A 26,797-nucleotide genomic window follows, 5' to 3' on the forward strand; every position below is an offset into this window, starting at 1 on the left:
TTGTCAACAAAGGCTTGTTTTACTTTAATGACTGATCTGTGTGAGGCCACAGCCAGGCCACTATGTACAGCCAAGAAGGAAGCTTTATTTCTTGGTCTCTTCTTCCTCAGCCTGGAGGCGAGGTGAATTTGAGTCTTAAGCCCGATGTCACGCGGTAATGTCAACTTCTCATCTCCTAAGTGCTGGGATGACAGGTGTGCACCACTTTCTCTGCCTGACAGATTTAACAAACCCTCAACCTGGTTGATGCCTCAGCTAATCAGAAACCAACCAGATAAAAAGATGTTCACAGCTGCTGAGCAAGCTCTCTTCAAGGCTAGGCAGGATGTTAAGTGTGAAGTAGAGTCAAATATAAGCAGGTGCATTCAGGAAAATGTTTATAACTAGTACTTAAACAAGTCACTTCCAGTTTTGCAAGATGAAGCACACTACAGAAAATCATGGAACTGGCCTGGCCTAGCTGCCTTGAGAGGCGTGTGTTAGAGGTTTCTGAGGCTAGAGCCCATGGCTCTGGGGTACTGTGTGCATTTCAGTTCCCAGGAACCTAAGGCAGTCCCTCAGGCGGAGAAGTATTCAGGCTACCCAAGTTTCTCTGTGCCCTTTAGAAGTCATCAAAGCATGTAGAAGTTTGGCGGGACAATTAGCCTTACACATTAATAAGGCATATATGCCCTGTATAGCTCGCTACTGCCATTATCCCGGCAACCACTGTATTGTATTTTGACAAGAGTATTAAAAGTCTGATTGCTTGAAATAGACTTGTCTCGGCCTCAGTCCTGCTGCAGCCCCTCCAGCCCAGTCTGTTTTCATTCTCACCAGCCATATCAGGAGATCCTGCCTCAGTAAGGAAGCACTGTGCCCACAACACACAACCTAAAACAGGACTTGGTACGCAGTCCTACAGCCAGCTGAAGACCTAAACTCTTCATGGGAGGAAATTAAGACTGATGTCTCAATTCCACAAGGATAATTTAAGGTAAAATCAAATATCATCTAGATCATGTGTGATGACACTGAATGACACATGGGGAGGCTCTGGGGAGACTGGGGATTTTGCTGCCATCATGCTCTTTCATGTCTGCTGGCACACGTGATGCCAAGGAAGACAAACAGATGGTGCCGTCACCATACGTCGGGTGCTGTGTTATCACATAATGTGCTACTATGCTAACCTTAATAGATCTCTCCCATCTCTAACCCCATGTCCAGGAAAGCCACCTTGAACAGAAGAGCCTCACACAGGTTATGAAACTTGCCTGACATCATTGACCCGACAGTATACAGTAATGTGACCCGAAGACTGCTCCATCAGCACAGGTGTTTCATCTTTTCCCTTCTTCTTTCTCTTTGCTAATGCAGCTCTCAACTGGCATGAACTTCCTGACCTACTCACAGGCCCTGACCCAAAGTTTGAAATATACCAGACTCACTGATGCCCATGATCCAACCCAGGACTTGCTATTAACAACGTTCTGTGTTCTAAACGGTTAGCCACCACCACCACCACAAACCAACAAAAACCCTTTAGGATACAACCTATTGGAGATGGACCAACCTGATTACATCTTAGGACTAGAAGCTGTCTGATTGCAAGGTCAAAATACATTCATTGCTGTTTTCTGTAAAGCAGATTTGACCAGGTCATGACCCATTTTCTGAAATTTGACAAGTTCCACACCCTACACCCTGACCTCCGTCCGATAAGATATTCTGCCAAATAATTTAGAAATGTTTAGCCACATTCCTATATAACTAAGATTTCCCCTAGAAATCCCCCAACCCTTATAAACCCCCTAGTCTTGCAGGGTTTTTTTGTGTATATAAACCCTACTGTCTCCTATGTTCCATGCTATTTTTCTTCAAAGCCCACTTTAGGGAGATAGCCCTATCTTGACAGAAAATAAAGCTTGTTTACTTCAATCACACAATTTGAGTAATATCTTTACTCCTGTCCAGTGGAATTAACAGAAGCATAATGTAATGGAAGTGCTGGTTGACAGCGTCAAGGAGAACCTTGCTTGTGCCAATCTTCACAGGTGTACTGCTGTAGCTCAGTGGTACCTGAGTAACATTTAGAAGGCAGGGGTTTAATCCCCATTACCTCACAGGGAATAAATAGGCCTCAGATCAGCCTAGGGCTTTAGAAGGTCTTTAAAGTTGTCTTATTTGCATAATATATCACAAACAGACATGTAAAACGTCATGTCTGTATTCCTTCACACCCCCTTCAGCTCTATGCCCAACTAAAAACTGCACTGCATGCACTCCTGATGTGTAGAGTTGCTCACACTCATGTGTCAGCTACAGTATCAACGATGTCTTGACTAAGTATACGTACATTACTTTCCAGTTCTTCTATCCATACTGAACACAAACAACCTGAGTGAGCAGTTGCTGTGAAGATTCTGAAGTTTCAGTAGTTGTTCATAAGCTAGTGCAGACTCATCACGTCTCCACTGATGCTGAAATGTGCCTTCCATTTAATAAAAGAATGTTTTCACACCTCAACACTCCGCTTCGTTATCAACTAAGAAACCTAAGAGGAAGCAAGGTGTGGTGACACATACCTTTAATCTCAGCTCTTGGGAGGCCAAGGCAGGGTGAGTTCCAGGACAGCCAGGATTATACAGAGAAACTCTGTCTCAAAACATAGAGAGAGAGAGAGAGAGAGAGAGAGAGAGAGAGAGAGAGAGAGAGAGAGAGAGAGAGAGAGAGAGCGCACAGGAATCAAAGAAATTTTGTGCACAGGACAGCTCTGAGTCTGGCTCCCATTAGTAAGGCCTTTCCAATTACTATGATGATGCACTCAAATGCTTCCTGGTGGCCCACGTCATTCTACTAGGGACAAGAACTATCTACCTAGCTTTGCAGCTCTGCAACCGGCAATCCAGCTACAGGTGCGGAAGCCCAGGTTATACAGCGAGCACCAGCTACATATCTCCAGAGCCTCAGGGCACCTACAAATCATGCCATATCCCCATGAAGATCTGAGAAATTCCAGCACTCCTGCCTCAACACTTGGCCACCCAATTCCACACTATCACAGGGCACCTCCATATCTACCTTGGCACAGTGAGGGCCACTTCATAAGGAAAAGAATGAGGGCTGGGTATGGCAACACATGCATTCTTAATCCTGGCCTCTGGGAAACAGAGGGAGAAGGATCTGTGAGGCCAGCCTGGACTACATAGTAAGTTCTAGGACAGCCAGGGCTATGTAGAGAAACTTTATCTCTGTCATGACCCAAAGAAACCTCAGGCCAAGGCTCACTCAGTACCTGTGGCTCCTTCCTCCCGTCTCAGCCCACCCGCTACCCTAACCCTTGCCAGCTCTGCCTCCCCAGCTTCTTATTCCTACATAAACTGCCATTTCAGCCACGCACTCTCTTGGCTCACTCTGGGCCTCGTTACCCTCGTGAATCCCTTCTCTCTATTCTCTTCCTCTCTTGCTCCCCAACCCCTACAGCCCCTGTTCAATGTACACCTGTGGGTGATGTACCCCTTTGGGGGTCAAACAATCACTTCATATCATCAGAAAACACTGAGTCACAACAGTAGCAGAATTAGTTATGAAGTAGCAACAATAACAAAAATGTATGGTTGGGGTCACCATAACCTGAGGATAAAAGGTCACGGTATCAGGAAGGTTGAGAACTAAACTCTTCCAGATGCCTCTGCTGTACTCTTCCCTCATGTCTACAATAAAACAAACAAAGCCGTCTTCCTCATGCACAGCCTGGAGAGGTCCCAGAACAAAAATAACAAACAGTAATGAAATCTCTTCAGATTACAGGTTCAAATAGTGGCAATGAGTTTAAATGACATTATCGAGTCATAGGAGAAATCTACAAGAGAAATTATTTCAATTATTTTTCTCTAGGGACAAAGTCTCATATAGCCAGGTTGGCCTTGACTTGCTTTATGGCAGAGATAGGCCTGTAACTCCTAATTCCTCTCCTAAACGCTATGATGACAGGCCCGTGGCTCCACATCCAGACTGATTCCTTCAATGTTCAAGTCCTTTCTGCCTTTGCACTTAGGATACTGACTCTACATGTACATCATTTTTAAAATTACCACATCACTTCTGTGTGTACTTCATAATCTTTGGTAGTCTGTTCTACCTCTTCAGACCCTTCTCCTCATGCAGTTTCTCTGCAGACATCTGACTCACAGGTAGCACTTAGGTCTAGACCAGAAGACAGTAAGTAGGCTGCCCAAATGAGACACACCATATACTGCCATTTCTTAAAGCCAGACCTATGTTTATATGGAGTGGGAAATAAAGAAAGGGCAGAGAGAAAAACCAGGGTTAATCAGCAAGAATAAGTCTTTCCCTTGGTAAAAGAATTTTAAAGCAGTGTTTTTCAACCTATGGGTCATAGCAACTTCTTGGGGGGGGGGGGGTGTTGAGTAACCCTGTCACAGGAGTTGCCTAAGACCATTGGAAAACACAGGTAGTTTTACCCCACTGAATACATAATGCAAATCAATTGGTTAGGAGTGAAGCCTAACACAGAGAAAAATATATAGACACAGATACGTGACCCATGCTGGGAACTATGATCCTGCTAGCTTAGTGGTATTTTTCAGTACTTTACAACATTGTACCTGAAAGTTTTCAGTGATCCCAGGATTTTCTATAATGTCTAAACCCTTAGCATCGGTTAAGAAATTAAAAAATGACTCCTGGAAGTCATGCCTACATAGCAAACAGGTTGCTTTCTGATTGACTTCGTGGTGCTTTATGAACTTCAGAAGTACATTTTTCTCTCAGGAAACTCTCAAGTCCCACAGCTGATGTGTTTAACATAAGCAGTGTTCTTTTGTGTATGTGCAGTGTACGTGTACATACATGCATGTTTAAGTGAAAGGAGCAACACGTGTGCCCAACAGCCGGCACTGTCTCCCTCCACTGCTCCCACGTTACTGGGACTGAGCCAGGGGCACCAGGGCACTGAGATTCAGACTAACGGCCATGCCTGCTCAGCTTTTACACGGATTTGGGAGGTGAAGGCAGGGGAATCTGGAGGAATTCAAGGTCATCCTAACCTACATAGGGAGCTTGAGCCCAGCCTGGGTACAAGAAACCCTGTCTCAAAAATAAATAAATAAACCCTAGTTTACAATAAGCTCAATCTCCACTGATAATTTCATGTAACATTTATATGAAACATAACATGGTTATCGCAAATTGAATAGAAACACTTCTTACTACACACACACACACACACACACACACACAAACACACACACACACACACACACACACACACACACGGATAGATAATGTATATCAGCATCAAAATTATAATTTCCAATCTTTTATAGAATTTAAAAATTATTGTTGGAAGTGAATTGTTGAGAATAATTTATTATTCTGAGAATATAAAATGTTTTTTAAAAGAATTAAGGTAAAAATTTAGAGAAGCTAATTACAAAGAAATAAAATTATTCAGAAATGCGTAAAGGAAAAAAAAGACCAGGCACAGTAATACTTACCTATAATTCCAGTTACTGTGCGGCTGAGACAGGAGGATCTCCAGTCTAAGACTGGTCTGGCATATGGAGTGAGACAGTTTCGAAACAGGAATCCTCTGATGTGTGTACTACACTGACCAGACAGGCCGGCCCCACACCCCTTACAAGGCTCACTTCACTGCGCATAGGATACAAAGCACACCTAGGAGCGTCTACACCGTGGGCTGGCAAGACGGCTCAGCTGATAAGACACTCGCTACCAAGTCTGCTTAGCCAACTCTGATCCCTAGGACCCACATGGAGGAGAGAACAGACCCTCACAAGTTGGGTCTTTTTTTTTTTTTTTTTTTGGTTTTTTTGTTTGTTTGTTTGTTTTTTAATTATATGTAAGTACACTGTAGCTGTCTTTAGACACGCCAGAAGAGGACATCAGATCTCATTACAAATGGTTATAAGCCACCGTGTGGTTGCTGGGATTTGAACTCAGGACCAGTCAAAGCCATCTCTCCAGCCCCAAAGTTGTTTTCTCTATACACACTATAGCACTTGGGGGTCTCCATAGAAATAAATGATCTAAAAATAAAAATTACTGTCCACAGCATTGAGCCGCCATTGCTCTGTTCCTGCTGCTCAGCCTGCTAGGGGGAGGAAAGCCTGGGAAAGGGGCACTAAAGGAGGCTGCAAACAGCGGTCACACCTGAGGAGCAGGTAGGACAGCCAGCACTGAGGGCAGGGAGTTGTGCAGCGGCCTGGAGTCTTCTTGGACCCCACCCCCTGCCCTCAGAGGTGCTATATTTATGGTACTTTAGAACCTTGAACTACATCATGACGTTGAAATAAGTATTTGGATGTAAAAGCTGTGTGGGCAAAATAAGACACTGCATGACAGACAGCAGTTTGCAACACGGAAGAGAGCTATGAGGGAGCAGCACAGAAGCACGGCCACAGCAGACAAGGAGCATGGATCTGCTGAGTATGGTGGTCCTCAGACGCTGGGAGCCTCAGGCCACAGCTGGCCTGCCTTGGCCCACTGTGTCTGCTAGGCCAGTGCTACCACTGCTGTCTCTCTTCATGCTCTGCCTGCAGGGTGGCATGGTGGGCAGAGGGGGTGGTATCCAGTAGCTTGGAGCTTTCATGCTGAAGTGTAGTCCCTCACAGCTGACGGCTTCCAGCAGGCGGTGAGGCTGCCCAAAGAGTTTGAGCAACACAAAGTGGACTTGGCTGTGGGTTACAAGAGTGGAAATGGGGCATTGCATGAAATTCCCAAATAATTAATAAAAATATTATGTTGGAGGAAAAAGAAGATTTACTAAATTGGTCCTGCAGTTGACCCTCCTAACTAAATATTTACCTATCATGTATAATCCCTAGGTTAGATTCCTAGCATGCCATATTTTAAAAACAAATCAAAACCTATGTTGAAGGTGGAGAAAGGGTTTTATTTATTGCAAATGTGACTTACTGCTTGATCACGTAATACTTTTTCCCTTGGCCATAAATAAATCTATTACCTTTCAATATATGACAAACAGTAACAATTCAATTCCCAGTCCACGTTCATATGAAAGGAGATTTAAGTAATACACACTTTAAATCTAAATTCCATCCAGCACATAAGCACAGACTTCAGGTAGAAGTCATGACACAATTCTCACCACTGTTTGCATTTCAACTCCACAGGTGGAGAGCTGTGGACCCCGACACTAACTCCATCTGCTGCTGGGGCAGGGAAACCACGGAGCTGGTCAGATGACAGCAACAGCAGACGATAAGGACTTTCACCAAACAAATTAAACTGAGTAGTTCCAAAAGGAAAGGGGGGAAGATTAAGATTTATGATTATCATGAAAGAAAAAGAAATCAGAGATGCAAAGAGGAAGACAATTACTTCATGAAGATGACAACAGGGAGACCCAGAGTCAGCGGCTCCTTCTTGCCTCTGACAGAGGTTGGCGTTGAGTCCTGGAGAACTAGCACTTCCGTCCTGTTGTCACCATGGCTGACTACCTGGCTTATAATTCTGCTTTTCCAAAACCCACAAAAACTCTGCGCTATAAATCTACAGCCTGGTTTGCTGGTACACACAAAGAATCCTAGCATGGGGGGCGGGGGGCAGAGAAGGATCAGAAGTTCAAAGGCAGTGGCTGTGCAGTGAGTTCAAGACCAGCCTGGGCTACACGAGACTCTGTTTTTAAAAAAAAGACAAAGGAGGTCAGAGGATGAGGAGAGATCATGGCAACATGGAGTTTCCCAAGGACCAGCTGGACCCAGGTGTGATTGATTGGTGTTAAAAAGCTATGAACATTAAGGATTTTATAGGTCTAATATCTCATACAGAAGGGCAGTTTGTATCTTTGTCTATTTGATGCAATCTTGTTGTGTAGAGGGTTTATGGATTGAGAGTGAATATATAAACCTGAGTAAAAAGTAAAAAAAAAAAAAAAAGACAAAATAAAAGCTCACTAAGGTCAAAGGTTCTGAATGCTGCCTAAAACCATAGGATTACCCAATAAAAGCCACTTCTGAATCATTACCCTTTAAAGAGTCCTGAAGTCACAATCCCCACTCTATCACCTCTAATGCTCACACCCTAAAGCTTTAGGTTATGTATGTCATGAGCTAACACAGAAGATCAACCCAAGGTCTCAGTGTGTCTGGAAGGTCAAGGATAAGACAGACTGGTCTGCTCCATGGACCCTTTGCACTCCAGCACCCTTAATAATGTGCGGCTTCCACAGAGGAGAAGGGGAGCTAGATAGACTGACGTGCAGCTGTTCCCACTGCTAAGAAACCCAAAACCACATTCTATGCGACACTTCTGTAAGGCAACAACAAGCACAACCACAAGCAACTGCAAGTGGGAGAGCATTTGTCTTTCTAGTGTCATAAGACCTTCAGTCTGATCCCAAAGACAGACCAAGAAAACAGTTATGTGGGAAGTATTCAAGAAGCCTATGGGTCCCTACTGTCTTCAGAGGATAACAATACATCCTACACAGTGTTAGCCTGAGTCATCGACCTGAGATAAAGACGAGTGTGAGATAAAATAGAGCCAAACACATCTTTGGCTCTCTGCCTACTGAGTTATCAGAGTTAGAGGAGTCTATGTGCCGAAAAGGTTCAAGGCAGCTAAAGTAAAGTACAAGTGATTCTGAGCCTCAGGGTTGAAAAGTAAAGTGATGTTGCCCCTGTTCCAGAAAGCTGTACACTAAAGAGCTATTAGTCACATACAGATTCAAGACAGCCTGAGGGTAGGAGCTGTCATTTGGCTGCAGACTTGACTGCCAGGGCTCTGCCAAGCACAAGCCTCCGGCTCACCCTGCCCAGCTACAGTTTTAGCCTGTTTTAAACAAGTCACCATTCTGGGAGTGCCCACAGGAATATTCACCAGTCAGTACACTATAGTTTAGGATATGCTTTAAAACAATGAGGGAGGGAAATGGGAGTACAGAAAATGTCCAGGCTAGCCAAGTAGGCCAAGAAGGGGTTAACATAGGAACCATTAATCGTTTTTTAGTGGAGCTTTAAAATACAGCCATGATGTTTCCATGGACAGACAGTTTGGCCAGTAAAGTTTTTGCTTGTGTTCTGGTGTTCTATTTCTACGACAATGACAACCTTTAATAAAGAATGATCTAATTAGGCTGGCTTACAGGTTAGGAGGTTTAGTCCATTACCATGGTGTGAAACATGGTAGCATACAGGCAGACATGATGCTAGAGCAGGAGCCAAAGGATATAGATCTGGACTGACAAGCAGCAGGAAGAGAAAAGTACTGGGCCTGGTTTGAGCACTTGAAACCTCAAAGCCCACCCCCAAGTGATATATTTATTTCCTCCCACACGGCCACATCCCCTACCAAAGCCTTTGCAATAGTGCCACTTTCTCATGACTAATCATTCAAGTATATGAGCCTATCGGAGGCCATTTTCATTCAAACCATCACAGCTCCTAAGCATGAAGACTTGAGTTCAACCACCAGAACCCAGTTTTTTTTAGAATTATCTATTTTTATTTTAAGTGAATGGGTATTTTCCATTAGCTTATGTCTGTCTACCACATGCATGCAGTACCTGTGGAAGCCAGAAGAGGATGTTGGGCCCTCTGGAACTAGAGTTACAGTAGGTTATACACTGCTACATGGGTACTGGGAATCAAATCCAGCTTCTCTACAAGAGCAACAAGTGTTCTTAAATGGGGAACCGTCTCTACAGCCCCTAAAACCCGTTTTTAAAAGGCAGGGCATGAGGGCTGGAGAGATGGCTCAGAGGTTAAGAGCACTGTCTGCTCTTCCAAAAAAGTTGGGTTCAATTCTCAACACCCACATGGTGGCTCACAGCTGTCTGCAACTAATTCTAGAGGATCTGGCACCTTCACACAGACAGACATACAAACAAAACACCAATGCACATAAGGGGAAAAAAGCTGGGTGTGGTAATGGGTACTTGTAATCCCAGCACTGGAGAGGCAGAGACACCATGTCTCATTGTCCAGCTAGTCTAGCCTAATCAGTAGTGAGTTCCAATTTAAAAAGGTGACAGGTACCTGAGGAGTGACATTTGAGGTTGTCTTCTGACCTACACATGTACATGAACCCATATGCACACACAAGAAGAAAACTTGCCTACAACAGAATATTTGGCCAACCCATCCTCTCAAAATGGGGCCTTCTTTAGCCCATCCACGCTGATGTGGAGCTGCTGGTCTGACAGCCCTGTACTTCACCGTCAATGCTTCTCGGCTGCCAGATGCTGCTGCAGAGGAAGAATGGCAAATGGAATTCCAAGGTGGGAGGACTGCTGCAGGTGTGAGGCTATCCTAGGCTACACAGTGTCAAAGGACAGAAACATTCTGGGTGATGGTGGTACATGCCTTTGATCCCAGCACCCAGGAAGCAGAAAAAGGTAGATCTCTGAGTTTAAGGCCATCCTGGTTTATAGAGTGTGTTCCAGGATAGCCAAGGCTACACAAGAAACCCTGTCTTAAAAAACAAACAAACAAACAAAGAGAAACACCCAGACACACACAGCTAAGATGAAGTCTAAGTCTTGGCTCAGTAATGGATAGGATGTGGCTCCCTGGAAACAATGCAGACAAAATGCAGAGTTCCCACAATGAGGGAGCACACACATCCCCAAACTCATCTCACAGCTGGTTCTCTCAAGCAAACATGCTCTGGGTTACAATTCTCCTGTAACCAGTCCTCCGGCCTGGCAGAAACGTGACATGCGGTAAGGATCACACCCGTGAATAAATGGTGGGACCACTGGACATGGGTTCACACCAGCAGAGAAAGTCGTACTTTGCACTGGAGTATCTGTTAAATATACAAGAGCTGAGCACAAGCAGAAGACACAAGAACAAGTGACAACAAGGAAAATGACAGACTGAAGATCTGCAGCCTGGATGTCATGTGACCAGCAGGCAGAGGGCTGGGCCCCACTAAGGTCTCCTCCCTCCCTAGCCCGCTCCATAGGTGGTGAACAGTAAAGAGACAAATCCCTGGCACTCGATAAAAGAAAGTCCAGTCAGCATGTGATACAACTTAAATGACAAATGTCCCCACAGGTTCAGGTGGTTGAATACTTGTTCTCAGCTGGTGCTGGGTGTCTGGAGAGGTTGCGGATCCTTTAGTTCGAGTTTTGCTGAAAGAAGTGGGTAACTGGGGCAGCGGTAGAGCCTGAAGGTCTCTAGCCCAGTTCCACTTCCTGTCCACTTTCTGATTCCCAACTTTGGACGCAATGTGACCAGCTGACTTCCTGTTATTGCCCCAACATCCTTCAACTGTGAACAGCTAATTGTATAAGTTAAACACGGTCCCCGTGAGGGACACAAGGATTATGGAGCTGAAAATCTCCCTCAATGAGAAAAGGGATGTCCCAGAATATACAAAACCCAGCCCTAATTAGCAAATATTATTTACATCCAAATTTTTTGTAGCCTAAGTCAATTAGAGTACTGCACACAGAAAAGATGTTTTTTCAAGGTGACTATGTAGTTATAAAGTGCTCTGTCCTGGGCTGTTATTAGAATACTTTTAAAGAAGCAATAAGGCCTGGGCCAAGCCTGTGTGCTACCATATCCCTGGCCCACCCCACAGTTTAGATAAGGTAAGTTCATAGCAGGTACACGCTCGTATTCAAGCATGAATTTTTTTAAAAAGCTTTTTGCTTCCAGGGCAGTTTCCACTGCGACAGCTGCCTGGCAGCATTCTGTCTGCTCTCTTCATCAAGGTAAGTGACAGGCTCAAGCTATAGCACAACCAGTTTCCAAACTGTTCACAAGTATTTTTAATGTTCATAGAGGCTCACACAGGCAAAATACAAATGCACATAATAATTTTTATAAAGGAAATTATATTACAAAAAAACCAAAAACAAAACCCAGAGTTATTAAAGGGTATGTGACAACCATTCATACCTCCAAACTACAGCCATTAGGGATACCAGATACCGCTTCTTGAGTGAACCCCCTCCTCACTCATGCCCATTATATGTCTATTTGTAAATATATAAAATGAGCTGAGAATACAGGTCAATGGTAGGGGGCCTGCCTAACATGCATGAAGCCATGAGTTCATCCCAGCATGCCACAGAGAATGGGGAGAGGGGAAAATGAACCTCCTTCATTGTGTGTGTGTGTGTGTGTGTGTGTGTGTGTGTGTGTGTGTGTGTGTGTGTGTGCGCGCGTGTGGAGAGGTCAATGCAGGGTGTCTTTCTGAGACGGTGGCTTACTGAACCCTGAGCTCACATGTGCCTCTAGGCTTGCTGACCAGGGAGCTCCAGGTTTTGCTGCAGGATTAGGGATGCATTCTGACACACTTTTACAAAGCCAGTGAGGGGGATAAAAACTCAAACCCTCACTTTACACTGAGCTGTACCCACACTTTATTTGTACATCAGAAAGAACCCTTCTTGCACAGAGCATACCACACATGAAGGCAGGTCTGATTTCATGAGAAAAAAGGATCTCAACAATGGTGGATTTTTTAATCTATTTTTTTAAGCCAGGGGGAGGGAGGCATTAAATTCCTTCCTTCCCTCCTACCTCTGTTCTGAAGGTGTCTGGAACACTTGCAGCAGAATTTCAGTCTGAGGTCTCTGGGAGAAGCTTCCCCACTGTAATTCTACCTAAAGCTCTCCTAACACCAATGACTACAGATTGAGGACAACGAAATGAAACAAGTGACCCTCACACCTACAAGGCCACTGCAGAAGGCTCAGGAAAGGGCCGGGCACCCCAAGACTCACACCCAGCACTTGATACGCGAGAGACTGGGGAGGGCGGCAGTGCACCAACCATGCCATCTGCTGGGCGCAGGAGACAGCTCAGGGACATGGCACCACTCTTAATGACCACATGTACCAAAATAGGTCAGAGCAGCTGGATCCAGGGTCTGATCAGACCAGGCCTGTGAGCCATGCTCTCCTTTCCCCACATCTAGAAAAGACCACAATATGTGTCAGATGTGCAAAAAGTAAAAGGAAAGAAAAAATGAGATGAAGACCTGTGCCTCAATTTCAATCAAATTTGCTCAAGTTTCTAAAATGTTTTGCCCAAAGAACCAAGCAAACCGTCCACTGTTCTTTACTCTTCTCCAGCCTCCGGCTCCACGGGCAGTCTGCACAGAAAGAACCCAAGAATGAAGGTGGAAACTGCAGTAAGAGGACGGACTGAAGAGCAAAGCATCAAGGGAAACAAACTCTCATCATTTCCTATCAAAGCCACGTTCATCACTCACAACCAAGCCCTCCCTCAATCCCAGTATTAGTCAGGGTTCTCCAGTAACCGAGCTTATAAAATGAACGTCTGTCTGTCCGTCTCCACACACACACACACACACACACACAGGGGTGGGGCGGGCGGGGCGGGGATGGGGGAGAGAGAGAGAGAGAGAGAGAGAGAGAGAGAGAGAGAGAGAGAGAGAGAGAGAGAGGAGAGAGAGAGAGAGAGAGAGAGAAACTTATTTAGAATGACTTGGAGACCGTGGTCCACATAATCCAACAATGACTGCCTATGCATGAAAGATGGATCCTCCTACATCAAATTAAGCAAAAATCTCTCACAGATGTGCCAACCATTTCTAATTCCAGATATACTCAAGTTGACAACCAAGATGAGCCATCACAATCCACTCATCAACTTGGCAAACAATCATATCTTCTAATGCTCTGAGTAATTTGCAAACAAAAACACTAACTAGGTCACAAGGCCTAAGTATTATAACTATCTCCCATGCAAACCAGACACATTATGTATCTACCCAGGTCATAGCACCACCTAAACAAGATATAAGCACCACTCATACAAAACGCAAACCCATTTTAAGTATAGACTAGGATACTGACCCTTCGGGGACAGTCTTTTGGTATCTTACATTTAAATATATTAACCACTGATATTCTCTTAACTGATGTCATATCACACATTTTTAAAACCTGAGCAAAGAAAAGAAAAACTGTATAAACACATGCTTAACAAAAATGTGTGTCAACTATAATCCTCTTTTATAACTACTTTCCTCCACCCACTTTGTGTTTCGTCCCTATCTACTGGTTACTGGACTCCTCTGCTGAAGTCACCTTTTGAGAACTCACATGGTAGACAGACTTTCCACATACCTTTTCCCCACGTAGCTTTCCCACCAGTTTTTCAATCATGCTTTTCCCAAGTCCCTGACTATCTGATAATCCACTGTCTATAGGCAATGCATTGATGAACAATTGCACATCTCGCCAATACTCCTTCCAAACAAAATATATGACCATATGCCTGAAATTCTGTACACTATTCATACACATTCATCAGTGTCTTTCAGGCTTGTCCCAGAAAGGGGTTGTAATACTGTAATTCTCTCCTTCTGGGTGGTGCCTTCATAACATGCAGAACCATCAAAAAACCAGGCCTCAGACAACCAATCATAAGGCACACCCCATGAGGCTATGGGTGCACACTTGGCAACAGATGGCATGGTAACAGAAACCATCTAAACAGGCAGCTTCTGCATGTAACTTGCTTGTGTCTTCAGGACCTGCCCGGGCATAATCCTGTATATACCACTTCCATCTGATGAGATTGCTGCTGTACATGTCCTGCGTCATGACTTGTTGGGTCAGAAACATACAGCTCATGATGGCCAGCTCAGGTCTCCAGGTCACTTGGTGGCCCACCGTCCAAAGTTCAGTTTCCATAAAGGCCCAATGGCAAGCCAAAGCTATCTTCCAAAGGGAGGATAGCTGTATGCAGACAATGTAGAGCCCTGCTGCAAAATCCCAATGGTCTCTTCCATGATTCACCTACAGAGTCCTGCAAAGGCTCCAAACAGCTTCCCTATCTGCCACTGACACCTCAAGAACTATCAGGTCTAAGGAGTCATACGTTCCAAGTGCTAGAGCAGCCGGCATAGCAGCTTAGACCTGTTGAAGAGACTTCTCCTGGTCCAGGCTAGCAGCTTTCTGAGTCACTTGGTATATGGGCAGGAGTAACACACCCAAGTGAGGAATGCCATCTCTAAGGTTCTTGGTGGTGGGAGAGGGCCAGGTGCAATAACTTATCCTACACACAAATGGACTCCTAAGAAATTCACTGAAGTAGAAGGCCCTGAATTTTGGCTGGATTTATTTACCATCCTCTGATAAGCATATCTGTTAACAATCAGTTCAGAGTGGTTGCTTCCTCCTGCTTCCTTGATCCAATCAGCAAAATGCCACCTATATAGTACACCAATGTGATATTTTATGGAAGAGACAGACGATCAAGACTTTCTAACTTAGACAGAGGCCTGGAGAGTTTTTATATCCTTGAGGCAAGAATGTAAAGGTGTACTGATAGCCTTGCCAAATGAAAGGAAATTATTTCCAATGGTCCTCAAGGCAGATACCCAGAAAGGGGCATTTGCTAGATCAATAGTTGCATCCCAAATACCTGCAGCTTTGCACAGTCATCTGGGGATGACTAAAAAGCCCTTGTGAGGACTGATCTTGAAGCTACAAAAATATGATAAATTAGCAAGTACAGAATGTGTGAACTATGAAGGCAGACTGCGTTCACACCATGTTCAAACCAACTTTCTAAACTATGTCTGAGAATAAATGCACAAACCCAAAGATCCCAGCCTCATCAGCTAGCTGTCTCTGTAAGTATGGCACCTCCTATAAGGCATTTGTTCTGTTCTGTTTTTGCAATGCTAGGGATGGAGCCAGGAAGACACATGATAGGCAAGCTCCTTCTATTACTTCTGAGACTTTCCACTACAGAAAGCTGCTCTAGTCAGCAGCTGGAACTCCCACCTGCATGGCTAAGAGGTTATTTAACATGGCAGCACAGTTGCTAGAAGCCTTGGGAAGAAAAGCAATGCAAGTCATTTTGATACAAGGTTTGGTTTTTTTAATTTGAAAGACCCAGAAGTGTCACTTTAAAACAAACTCAGAACTAGGAGCCATGTCAGGTTTCTCCAGGTCCACATTCAGAAGGTTTGTTCCCACAAGTGTGTATACTGCCAAAGTCCCTGAATGCTAAGTTAGTCCACATTACTAAGCATGGATAAGTATTTAAGTGACAAATCTTACTGGAACCTGGACAGGCAGGTCACTAACATGGCATGCCACCTTCTGGTTGGTGAGGTACAATTAAGACGTAGGAAGCTACATCTGGAGTGAGCAGGTGTTTGTGGTTTGATAGCCCACTAACATCATTTAGTTTGAAGATGAAGGACGGCAGACTAAAATTGTCTCCATAATAAAAACAGCTCTGAAGACCAATTATGAAACAAAATCTTCATTCTAAGTCACTACAACTTTGTTCAGGCCTTTGATAACATCAGGCCACACCTCACCCCAGCCCACATCAGAGACAAGGGTTTCTCTGCAGGTCACTAGAGCCACGCCCATACCCTGAAATGCAAAATGTTCTCTGCTGTTCATATTCACAACCCGAGTCTGATGGGAGCAGTCATCAAATCAATCGTTCTTTCCAGGACCACAGATGTTTGCCTGGAACCTTGATTCCATCCCAAGTGATAGGAAAGGAAAAGCTATGCATGGTGACACTGACTTGGAAGACTACGGCCGCAGCAAAACAACAGTGAATGTCCCAAAACTGAATGGGGCACACTGGCATTCTTACTGTCTTCCCTTTTAACAACCCTGCCACTAGGGGAAGAGCTCCCTGGCAAAGCACTTGCCAGTGTGTGGAGGTCCAGCACTGAAAAAAATAAAGCTGGCATCACTCCCTCAGTAACCCCCCAAGTGTGATCAGGTGATCCACAGCTTGGAAACGCCAGTCAGTAACCACCACTCTGTCCTCTCTCTAAGCAGCACTGCCCTACAGAAGCTCTACAGAAAGGCTTCTCCCCCAAGACTTTACAAGTGTTCCAAGTACTACCCCATAGTTCCTACTTCACGAGGCCAGGTCTCCTGGGGTGGGAGTTGAGCATTACATGATATGTATCAGTTCAGCATGTCCCACTCTGAAGGAAAACACCATCTGTACTTACCCTACATCCAGGCCCTGTGGAGCAGTGGACCATGCCAGGAAACTTGGTAAGATTCACTGGGTTCAGAAACCCTAGCACCCACCTGAGGATTGTAGGCGTTTCCCTACTCCCGACCAGACTCCTGGCGTGGAACACAAGACCACAGCTCCCCAACATAAAGAAAGTGACTAATGGTCAGTAGCAGGGAACAGAGTTCTTTATGCTAATGAGGTATCTAGATGGCCCCTGAGGGTTTAGCTAACAAGCTTTCTTTCCTGGGCATTCTTTCTTGCAAAAGATCTTTAATCTCTGGTCCAACCTGAGGTGAGGAGTATAAACTGCTGTGTGGGGGGAGTTGAGGAGGTAGGGGGACGTGTAGAAAGCCTTTGTTGTAAGAAGTTTCCTGCAGAAGGCCCCTCCTCTCTCCTGAGAGGAGCTGAGCTAAGCTGGAGTGCCCCCGCCCACCCCCAGACCTCTCCATTCCCAACTTCTGATTTCCAGCCGTGTCTGGATGTGCGGGAGTTAGGGAACCCCAGCTTCAGCCTTAGCGTGTGCTGTTTCTCACTCGGTCTGAGGCCTCCATCCTAGCCAATATTCTCCCACCCCAGCAGTGCACCAGCACTTCCCACAAACCCGGCAGCGTAGGGTAAAAATCGGTCTAGCATTCTTGCGTTGTGTGTCCAGAGGAGTTCCCACACCCCTGCAACGAGTCAGAACACCAAACCACACAGCCTACTGTGGTTTGCCCCCAGTGCCAACTTGTACAAACAGCATGTAAGCATGTTATGAGCTGGGTGATGGTGGCGCTCGCAAGCCCCAGCACTAGGGAGGCAGAGGCAAATCTATGAGTTTGAGGCAGCCTGTTCTATGGAGCCAGGTTCAGGACAGACAGGTCCACACAGAGAAACCCTGTGGGAAGAATTTGGAGGGTGGAGAGCTGTGTGTGAATCCATCCAGTGTCTGTCTCTCCCCTCTCCCTTCTCCCTCTCGGTCTTCTTTGTCAGACATAACTTTCACAAACTCTAAATTAGGAACTGAGGCTCACTGTCAATAATTCTTGGAAGCCATGCCCATTTATTATGCCGTGTAGCATTTATGGATGTGGCAGCTTCCCAGATAAATTTAATTTGCCCTCAGTCTAAAGCTATGAACCAGTGTAAATGCAAAAATCAGCTTTCCAGACATTTCAAAATAAACAGAACCAGCTAAGAACACCCTCTACTTGGTCTGCTCTGGACTCTGTGCTGTGGAGCACCCTAGCAGTCCAAGGGTGTAATAACCAACCTGATACCCAATGTCTGGGCAAAACCCCACCATCAACAAATAATGCTTTAAAGACTTATTTTATTTTTAAACCTCCTGTAGTCAAGAAGAAAAAAAATTCCACAATGGCAAGACTTACAGAAGAGACAAGATTCACAATCTGAGTGCTCACATACCAAACGTGTGACTGCACCGTCTGCCTCAAGGCTCTTGTGTCTTCATACTGAAGGCTGAGCTCAGGCTTCCTTGTTTCCAGAACCCTTCCCTGCGACGGCTGTGTCTCCTGAGCCACCTCCTACCACAGTGCTCCATCTCTGCGAGCAGCAGGTTTCAATGAAGCTGTATCTTAAGAACTTTGTAAACATTTTAATTTTTCTAATTTTTCAGTGTCACTAAACACTGAGCATGAAGATCCACTATGTCTAGCATCACACAGTAATAAATTAACAGAAAAAAAGGGGACTTTTGTCTGAAAATATGATTACAAAATGTGTGAATACATTTTAAACCCAGCACTGGGATGACTGAAGCCAACCAAGTAAGGCTGCTATAAATTGAAAGCCATAGGGTACAGAATAGAGTCCCGTGTCTGAAGGAAAAGGAGGTGTTGCAGTAAATATTAAAGAATAAAATATCTTATCTCTTTATCGGCCCCACGGTCCCACTTTTAGTACGGAGCCTTGCACCTCTGTCGCCCGGTGCAGTCCTCCACGATCTCGCTTTGTTGATCGACTCTCCTCCCTTGGTGGTTTTACTCCGCCTGTGACTGCCTCAGTCCCAGGGTGTTTTCTTACCCCAAAACTCAACACAAACACAACTCTAACACCCGACAGCTTTTCATACAAGTTTATATATCAACCTCTCAATCTACAAACCCTCTGTACAATAAGATTACATCAAATAGACAAGATACAAGCTGCCGTTCTGTATGAGATATTAGACCTGTAAAATCCTTAAATGTTCATAGCTGTTTAATGCCAATTAAGCCCACCTGGATCTAGCTCAGCCTTCTGGATCTCCATCTTGGAATTCCCTCTCCTCCCTTGTCCTCTGACCTCTCTCCACCTCCCTCACCCCGCCCTGTCACTGGCTCTCCTTTATTTTTCTAATTAAAATGGAAAGGTTCAGATGACATCACCTCATGAGTATGTGACTAGGTAGCCCTTCTTCAGGAAGTGGAATTAATATTAAAATATGAACAGTTTCAGGACAATCTACAAGAAGGGAAGAAGGAAAAGCATGCCTACATTTCTTTAAATTTAATTCTATGTATGTGTGCAGGTATGTGCACTTGAGTGCAGGTACCTTCAGAGGCCAGGAGAGGGAGTCGGAGGAACTGCATGCAGGCCTCTCTGCCAGAGCTGCCAGCACTCTCAACTGCTTGTCCAAATGTGGCCTGCTCACAATGTAGGTAACTGGGTTAAATGTTAACAAGTAATTAAAATTAACACGATACTACAAGTAGAGCTTTTAAAAGTCACACAATACTCTATAATAATTTCTAAATTACCTATATAGTAACAGATAAAAGAATTTGTGAGGAGAAAATAATTCTCAGTCTCAAAGCACAGCACTATTGCTTCTCCATTCCTTTCTCCAACACAGCACTAGTGTCTTGCCTCTGATGCACTCTGCAAAAACATACACAGTCCCCCGCATTGCTCCAATCCACACACAGAAAGGGAAAGAGACATTCCAGCCAGCTGACAAAATAACGGAAAACTTTAATATACTCAAGAGTTATCTCAGTCATGGTTGAAAACCATGTGTTCATGCAGAGACAAGAGCCCAGGGTAAGTCCTGGACTCGGGGATAGGGGGGCAGCTCAGTTGGTAAGCCGCCTTGCCACACATGTAAGGGCTGGGATCCGGAGCCACATCACTTCCACACTGTCCTAGTCACTATTCTATTGCTATGAAGAGACACCATGAGCAGGGCAGCCCTTATAAAGGAACACTTCATTGGGGCTGGCTTATAGTTCTAGATGGTTAGTCCATGATCATCATGGTGAGAAAGAGACAGACATAGTGCTGGAGCAATAGCTAGGAGCTTACTTACATCCTGATTTACTTGCTAAGAGTTAATATGACTGTGGCAGTCAATCAAGCAACTGTGAGGCTTGCTATGTAAAGTTTGCTGCATGACCCTGAAAAGTAAAAATGATGGGCCAGCAAGAGGGCTCAGTAGCTAAGTGCTTGCAGTACAACCTAATGACCTGAGTTCAATCCCCAGACACACACAAAGGAGGATAAAGAGAACTAATTCCACAGAGTTGTCCTGTGACCTCCACACATAGTCCCTTACACACACACACACACACACACACACACACACACACACACACACACAGTAGTATTCTGTAAAAAAGTAAACATGATAAAAGCAAGAGTAAAATGCATGACCAAAAATAAACACATTAGGTGACTAAACTGAGAGATGTACCATATTATATTCCTGATCATAAAGATCATCCGTAAATAAAAAGGTTCAAAGAATTAATAGAAATGTCCATTCAACACAAGTAAGTCCCAGGGGCCACAAAGGAACAATGGTACTGAAAGGAACCTAGTTGTTTGCTCTGGATTTGTCACAAACATAGAAACCACATTTCTTCAGAAATATTCGAAGATCTAGACTAGGATTGAAGGACAGATGCTTACCAAAGTGCTAATTTAAAATAGTAACAGTAACGTAAGCATCCAAAAGAGAGCACTAAATAGGTTTTGTCCACACATACAACAAATACAACATAACTGTCCAAAGAAACTTCTAGAAAATAGAAACAGCACAGGAAACACCCATAACACACTCAAAAAGCAGACTCAAGGGCAGTGAGGAACCTGCCCCACAAACCTGAAAATTTGAACTCCAGAACTTACACAAAACAGTAAACAGAGAATTCACCCCATGAACTTGTCCTCTTACCTTCATGTGCATCTGTGGTAAGTATACACACCTAGAGATCATGTACACACAATATATATACAATAATAAAACAGAAAACCTAGAACTACGTAGAATAAAACAGTGAGTTTGGGCTGAGGTTCAGTGGTGAGGCCCTGGTGACATCCCACCATCATCAGAACAAACATCAAGACAGATTCAAATCCCACAAGCAAAGTCAAAACCCAACCAGCATTCAAAGTGTTGTGAGAATACTTACATTCCTGCGATCCCAGCATTCTGAGGCTGAGGTAGGAGGGGATCTCTGAGCTACACAGAAAGACTGTCGCCATATGACAAGCAATGCAGAGACTCATAACTCATGAACAGCTGTTGAGGGCACACTGCTGAAGATGAGGTCAGAAAGCGTGGACGGGCGGGGGATGGGGGAGTGCTGTGAAATGCTTTCTAGAGCAGCCCTGCACTCCTGAACTCTCAGCAGTGGCAGCTATGGCTGGGGGAGGGGACCCTGAGTCCAGGTTCACATGCCATAACCAGTGGAGGAGGGGCTTGGAAGGCAACTGGCACTGAATGGCAGTTGGGGATGGGAAGCCATTCTTCAGGTGTGACCATTGGTAAACTGCCCAGGTTTCAGTAATTAATGTCCAATGAGGACATCCATGCTGAGGACCTTTGGAAGAACAGGCAGTGCTCTTAACTGCTAAGCCGTCTCTCCAGTCTTCCAAAAAGACTTTTGAAAAATTGATTAGAAAGCTGGAAAGATGTCTCAGTGGCAAAAAGCACCGACTGCTCTTCCAGAGGTCCTGAGCTCAAATCCCAGGAACCACATGGTGGCTCACAACCATCTGTAATAAGATCTGGTGCCCTCTTCTGGTGTGTCTGAAGATAGCTACACTGTACTTATATATAATAAATAAATGAATCTTTTAAAAAATGATTAGAATTAGTAATGCCACAAAAAAAAAAAACAAAAACAAACAAGCAACACCACCACCACCACCACCACCAAACAGTTGTCAGCTTAAATAGAACTCTTGGAATGCTAATAAAGAATTTTGTATCAGAGCCAAAGAAGTCATTATAAAGTTTCTACATAAATAGGCATTTAATGACTTTTTCATTGTTACATTATTGATCTGACAGGCCCTCTGCTTCTGCTGAAATGCTTGTACAATTTGTTTAAGATAACATTAACAGGAATTTGTGGCACATTCAGATAACGTAGGTCCTTGGCATTGTTAGAATACTACTATGAGAAACAAACCTCAAATTACCTTTCAATGAAGCATCGTATTGTTTTACAAATCATAAAGAGAAAACCAGACATGAGATCTACCCATCAAATATAAAAGGAATTTCCAGGTCATTTCTCCAATCCCATGATACTAACCATGTACTGACTAATGTCAGACAGCCACTGTAAACACTATGGGCCACGTAGTCCATGTGGATAAAGTCTCACTTTTAGAGTAGAGTATCTCTTTATGTGAGTAACAGGGCACAGAGAAAAAGATGCTTCAAAGGCACGAGGGTAGGGCTGATGTCTTAGCAAAGTTCTGCAAAGGAAGCCTGAAACAAACAGCCAAAGGGAGAATTACACTAAGCTGAGGCAGAAAGGTAGGAGATTGCCTCCTGCAGAGACTCAGCATAGGTAAACTGCCAGGAACCTTGTGAAGAATTGTCTAATTAAGGCAAAGGAGACAACACTGCCTTCAAAGATGATCACTGGCCTCCGTTTACACACCTATAACCTTCTGGATAATAAGGTAGGAAGAGTGTTCAATGAACGCCTGCCCAAGAAACGTATCAAGGCCCAGACTTAAAACAAACCTTAAAAAGGGTCAGTTGTAGAACACTTACTTTGCATGCATGAGACTATCATCATAAAAATAATAAATAATGAGTAGAAGATAATAAGCACCTATGTGTTCTAGGAGGGAAAGGAAAGCACAGCTTTCTCTTGGCCCATTCGAGCCCATTCGTTTTACTCATGCTGGGCCCAAAAAAATGGTCAACAAGTGGTGGTGTCCTCAAGGAGGCAAAACAACCAAGCGATCAAAACCTCATGTCTGCATATGACTCTGACACTAACTAATGACATCGGTGTCACTATGTAAAAGTCACTACCCAGAGAAGGTGTGGTATTAAATGCAGCACCCAGGAAGCAGAGGCAAAAGGGTTCCTATAACTTTAAGAGTAGGACAGCCAGGGCTATAGAGACCCTGTTTCAAATCAGAATGACACTAAAAGCTATTAATCAGGGCCAGATCAGTGGCAAACAGTTCAAACTGCTCTTTCAGAGGACCCAGGTTTGGTTACCAATGCTCAGTCAGGTGACTCACAATCATATAAACTCCAACTTGAGGATATCCAACATCCTCCTCTGTCTTCTTCAGATACCATATACATGCACATGTAAAACACACACACACACACACACACACACACACACACACACCAATTAAAATAGAAAAGAAAACTCTTCTTAAAGTTGTTTTACAAAAAGTTTTCCAGTAAGTCAAGGAAGGATCATTATTTGGCAATGAGACAGTATTTAAACCACCAAACCACTGATAAACCACAGACATGAATGACCAAATTATGTTGTCTTTATACTGAAATACCAATAACTGATGCCCTGCAGACTTTAAAACATCTCTACAGATTCATCACTACTGCCAACAGAAAGGACCACAAAAACACTGTAAAACCCTATGACCATTTGTCAGGACTCGCTGATGTAACCTTGGTGCATCTTTGTAGCCACCTATGTAATCATAAACTTGTCACAGAATAGGAACCTGCAACCCAAAGTATGTATCTCCAAAGATACATACTGACCAATGACTGGGCTACTATCAGTCCCCAAGTTAGTCAACCAAAAGTCTGGACATTCCCTTCAAGGCTTGCAGGTCACTGATGGAGAAAGTACTGAGCAGAGGGGGCAGCCACACTGTCTTTTCATTCGTACTGCAGCCTCCCTACAGCCTGCTCAGGTACCTGATCCCCACTGAAGGCATCATCATGCTCTAATAAGCTGAACATCCTGTATTCTCAACCATCCATCAAAAGACTGGGGAAATGGACAGCATATGTCAAAGCAAAAACTGAAACGTGCACAGCAGGTGGCATCCTTTACACCCACATCTGACATGATCTTTGGTGTCATGCCTTTCTGAAGAGCACCTCTCGTTGAAATATCACTGCTATTGAGAAGTCAGAATGCAAGATCGTCAAGCTAATAAATATCTATAACTATGTTCACAACAGTCCAACCAGGTCCATGCTCTCTTTCTTACTACGCAGAGATGAACAGAACGTACATTATATATATGGTGTGTGTGTGTGTGTGTGTGTGTGTGTGTGTGTATACGCGCAGTACTGGCACCAAAGTCTGCAGTACAGCCTGTACCACTGAGATACTGAAAAATTAAATAAAAATATCAAACTATTTTGACCTGAATTTGCATATGTAGATGTTCAAAGTTTTAACACCTTACAACATCAGTTGCATCATCCTAGTACTGGACACTTGAAACAAAAAGAAGACAGTCAAGCCAGGCATGGTGGTCAGCACTCCTTTAGTCCCAGTGCTTAGGAAGGCGGAGGCAGACAGATCTCTCAGTTCCAGGCCAGCCTGGTCTACAGACTGAGTTCCAGAACAGCCAGGGCTACATAGGAAAACTATCTTTAAAAAACAAATAGCAAAAAAACCAACAAAAACAAACAAAAAACCAAAAAGACAAAAAGAAAACAAAACAAAAAACAGGCTGCTCTTGCAGAGGCCCAGGTTCAACTGTCAACACCTACATGGTGGCTCACAAATATCTGCAACTCCAGTCCCAGGAGTCTAATGCCCTCTTCTGGCCTCCAAAGGTGCTAGGTCTATAGGAAATACAGACACACAAGTAGGCAAAATACTTATATACATAAAAAGAAAGAAAAGAAAAAGACTGAATAAACATTAGACAAAAAAAGACAGTAGAATTAATGCCAAGATTATTTAAGGATCCACCTCTCAGACCCTTTTTAAAAGTAAATGAACTGTCATTCGGTTTGCTTGTAAAAAGAGCATTCGACAAGTTTAATGGAAAAATGACAGCCACTCACAGCTAAACAGAATAGTACAAGATGAACAGGCCAGTGAAGGCTTCAGAGGTACCCCACCTCCCTGCTTCAATCTCGCTACTTCAAATTCTCAACGTATACCTGCAACTTATTTTAGAAAAAGCACACTAGGAAAAGACGAGCAAAGGAAGAGACAGACCAAGTGCTGCTCTCTTAAGCTCCACCTAGCGTAATGTAGTCTGCCTGAGAAACTGCAGAGATGAGCTGGAGAGACGGCTGTGTGGTTAAAGCATTGTTGCTCCTGGGTTCCACGCCCAGTACCCACATGGTGGCTTACAACTGGGACAGCCAGCACTACAGAGAGAAAACCTGACTCAAAACAACAAAAAAAAACTACTGCTCTAGGGGAGCAGCTTTAAATAGGTTTACTAATGAAACATTAAAAAACAAAGTCTTTAATTCCAGCACTTGAGAAATGGAGGTAGACAATTTCTGTTAATTCAAAGCCAGACTGATCAATGTAAGACAGAGTCTTACTTTAAAGAAAAACATTTTGATATACATATAATTTTGTTATCTGTTAAGACAAAAGCATTTACATACTAATGAAATAGATGTGCTTGTCTGACACAGTGCAACCTGAAGCTGTATTAATTAATGTGATGGGTGCTGAGGAACAACAGAAGGACAATGTGACCTCTTTCTCCCATAACTAATCCACTATGCTCTGTCAGCAAAGAACATTGAAACGGTGCAGTCAGAACAGGGCTCACCTGGAGTCTGAGGTGTTTCGGCGGGTGATGAGGGTGCTGTATCACAGGAGAGAATGTGCTGTACAGAACACACATACTGTGTGCTCAGAAGGAAGGCTGCCTCCAGCTCATTAGTGCTTTCCATTTTGAATTGTTTGATGATCACATGCTAAGAACCCTTTCTCTATTGCCAAGGTTTCAAACCACACATTCAGTTACATGATAGTATATGAGGTCTTGAGCCACAGTTTAAGTATCTTTAGACTAACGAATCTAAAACTCATCTTACTAACTTTTTCCTTTATTTCACTGGCAAGCTCAAAAATAAGCCAGGCAGAAATGCCAGTGAGCCAGTTAGCTGCCTGAAAGCACAGCTGTCATAAAGGTGACGCCCCACACCTCATTAACAAACAAAACAGATGTACAAGACACTAACCAATTTGTACTTGTTCAGGCTGGCTGAGAGAAACGAAGGCTGAAGTGTCATCAATCCAGGATATCTGAATGTTACCTGTTAATGGGGAATTAAAAACAAAATGAGCCTCTGAGCATTTAGAGAGCCATACAATAAACTCAGTCTAGAGTAGTTCAGTAGATAGAGGGAGGAAGTGCTGGTGTAGGACCGAAAACTTCAATCCACTATTTATTTCTGTTAAAACCTCAAGACAGGCTAGGAGGCAGCTCGGTGCATAAAGGCACTTGCTGTGCAAGGATGAGGACCTTAGTCAAAGGCCTGTGACTCTAGGCTGGAAACAGGATCTCAGAAGTTCACTGGCCAGACAGCCTATGACAGCTTCAGGCTCAGAAAAGATCCGGAATAAAGCAGAGATTGCCACAGCAGATGCTCCATCTCTCTC

At 44.0% G+C, this 26,797-nt stretch overlaps 1 protein-coding gene across 3 annotated transcripts in view; it reads right to left on the reverse strand.

Annotated features, from left to right (window-relative positions):
- The window catches only part of PARN (poly(A)-specific ribonuclease), a 106,346-nt gene that overhangs the window by 22,018 nt on the left and 57,531 nt on the right, over positions 1-26,797 (reverse strand). For all 3 annotated transcript variants that reach the window (XM_080908127.1, XM_080908126.1, XM_080908128.1), the window contains exon 21: positions 26,377-26,451. In XM_080908127.1, the coding sequence (XP_080764253.1) occupies positions 26,377-26,451 (75 nt within the window). The remainder of the gene's footprint in view (positions 1-26,376; positions 26,452-26,797) is intronic.

Source organism: Micromys minutus (genome assembly GCF_963924665.1).
Source record: "Micromys minutus genome assembly, chromosome: 31".
NCBI lineage: Eukaryota > Metazoa > Chordata > Mammalia > Rodentia > Muridae > Micromys > Micromys minutus.